This window comes from Carlito syrichta, unplaced genomic scaffold, assembly GCF_000164805.1.
Source record: "Carlito syrichta isolate Samal-C Ts95f unplaced genomic scaffold, Tarsius_syrichta-2.0.1 Scaffold115743, whole genome shotgun sequence".
In the NCBI taxonomy this organism is placed as follows: domain Eukaryota; kingdom Metazoa; phylum Chordata; class Mammalia; order Primates; family Tarsiidae; genus Carlito; species Carlito syrichta.
In genome coordinates, this window is record NW_007059839.1 from 33,103 (window position 1) to 34,740 (window position 1,638).

A 1,638-nucleotide genomic window follows, 5' to 3' on the forward strand; every position below is an offset into this window, starting at 1 on the left:
GGGGCGGTGCCCCTTCTGCAGCCTCTGGGCCTCGGCTGGCTGCCTGCTTGTGGATGGAGGCCGGGCCTCCGCCGCTTCCCAGACGAGGATGCTGAGATCCAAGGCCGTCTGGCCAGGCACGGGCCCCGGGGGCTGACCGGGCCTCCAAAGAAGGCCCGGAGCCGCTGGACCAGCCTGGGGGCAGTGCCGAGAAGGGGGGGACCGAACAAAGGCACCCACTTCCTCCGGTCACTTCCTGTTTTCCTACACACCTCCAGAGGCTCTTCCTGTTCCAGGCCTGGCCAGGAAGTGCCCGGCTGGGGGCGGGGTGGGGGTGGGGGTCTTGGGATGGTGCGCAGGGCCTGTGGCCTCCCTCCTCCCCTGTGGTTTCCTCCTCCCCGAGGCCGAGTCCTTCTGGAAGCCTGGGCCCCCTTCCCGCGAGACTGCCCGGCACCCTGGGAGGGGTGCCCTGTGGACCTCTTGAGGCCCTCACACGGCAGCCTGACCCGTCCAGGAGTGGCTGGCCCTTACCGTGGCCATGACCACAGCCTGAACTCCACCCCATCTTGGACTGGCCCAGGTGCCAGGGTGGCCCCCGGCATCCCCCCAACGTGGCACAGATCCTGGTCGCAGCCCAAGGCCTCGGGGCCCCACCAATGCCGCCCTCGACGTCACCACGTTGGTCCGCTCTCCCCACACCGTCCCTCGACCTCTCGGGGAGCCAGCCCTCTGTCTGAGGACCTCTGTGCTTCCTGGCTGATCACTCCTGACCCTGGCTCTGAGTTTTGGCCATCTCCCACCCAGAGCCTCATCCCCTCATCACCCTGGTGGATGTGGCAGCCTCCTTGCAGAAAGCGGGGCTGGGGTCGGAGACTCGGGCAGGAAACGGATCCTGTCCTGTGCTCCCTAGACCGTGAGCAAGCTGGTGGTCCAGAACGCCAACGTGTCTGCCATGTATAAGTGTGTGGTCTCCAACAAAGTGGGCCAGGACGAGCGGCTTATCTACTTCTACGTGACCAGTGAGTGACCAGGCTGGGTGGGCCACTTCCGGACAGGTCAGGAGCAGGTTTGGGCTCACTGAGTTTCTGCTGCGCTCAGGGCACCCGGGGCTCCTGGATGTGGGTGGGACAGATTTGGGGTCAGCGACATAGGGCCTCGGTGCTGAGGCACTCACCGGGACGGAACGGTCTCGGCCTGGGCCTGGGAGGATGTCCCCCAGGGAAGACCTCTGGCTTCTCCTCGCCCAGCTCTCCCCACCCCAGCCCTGCAGCCTGCGGCCCGCAGGTCACGTGTGCACTGGCCAGGGGAGAAGACCCTCGGCTTACCCAGGTCTCCAAAGGCGTCCGTGACCTCAGGAGCACTGAGAAGCCGGGAGTGAGCGGCCCAGGCCCAGGGATTTAGATGAGGCCGCCTGCCGAGAGATGGGGCCAGAGGGAGCCCCCGGGAGTCGGGGGACCCACCGGAGCCTGGCAGGAGGTGGCCACGGCACTGGCAGGAAGCAAGGAGGAAACTGTTTCAGGGAAAGCTCAGTAGCGGGGCGTCAGCAGCAGGAGAGGGCGAAGAGGGAGTCCCCACCTGGAGGAGCCCGTGCTCTGGGCTCCTGGGAGGGGGCTCTCCGGGAGGGAGGGAGCGGAGGGCGCGCCGCGGCCGCCCCAGCCG

At 67.5% G+C, this 1,638-nt stretch overlaps 1 protein-coding gene across 1 annotated transcript in view; it reads left to right on the forward strand.

Moving 5' to 3' along the window:
* Nucleotides 1-998, forward strand: part of LOC103276437 (vascular endothelial growth factor receptor 3-like) — a gene marked incomplete at its 3' end in the record, with an annotated part of 8,613 nt that extends 7,615 nt beyond the window's left edge. The window contains exons 11-12 of the mRNA XM_021706619.1: nucleotides 560-605; nucleotides 890-998. Coding sequence (XP_021562294.1) covers nucleotides 560-605; nucleotides 890-998 — 155 coding nt within the window. The remainder of the gene's footprint in view (nucleotides 1-559; nucleotides 606-889) is intronic.
* Between the last annotated feature and the right edge of the window lie 640 nt (nucleotides 999-1,638).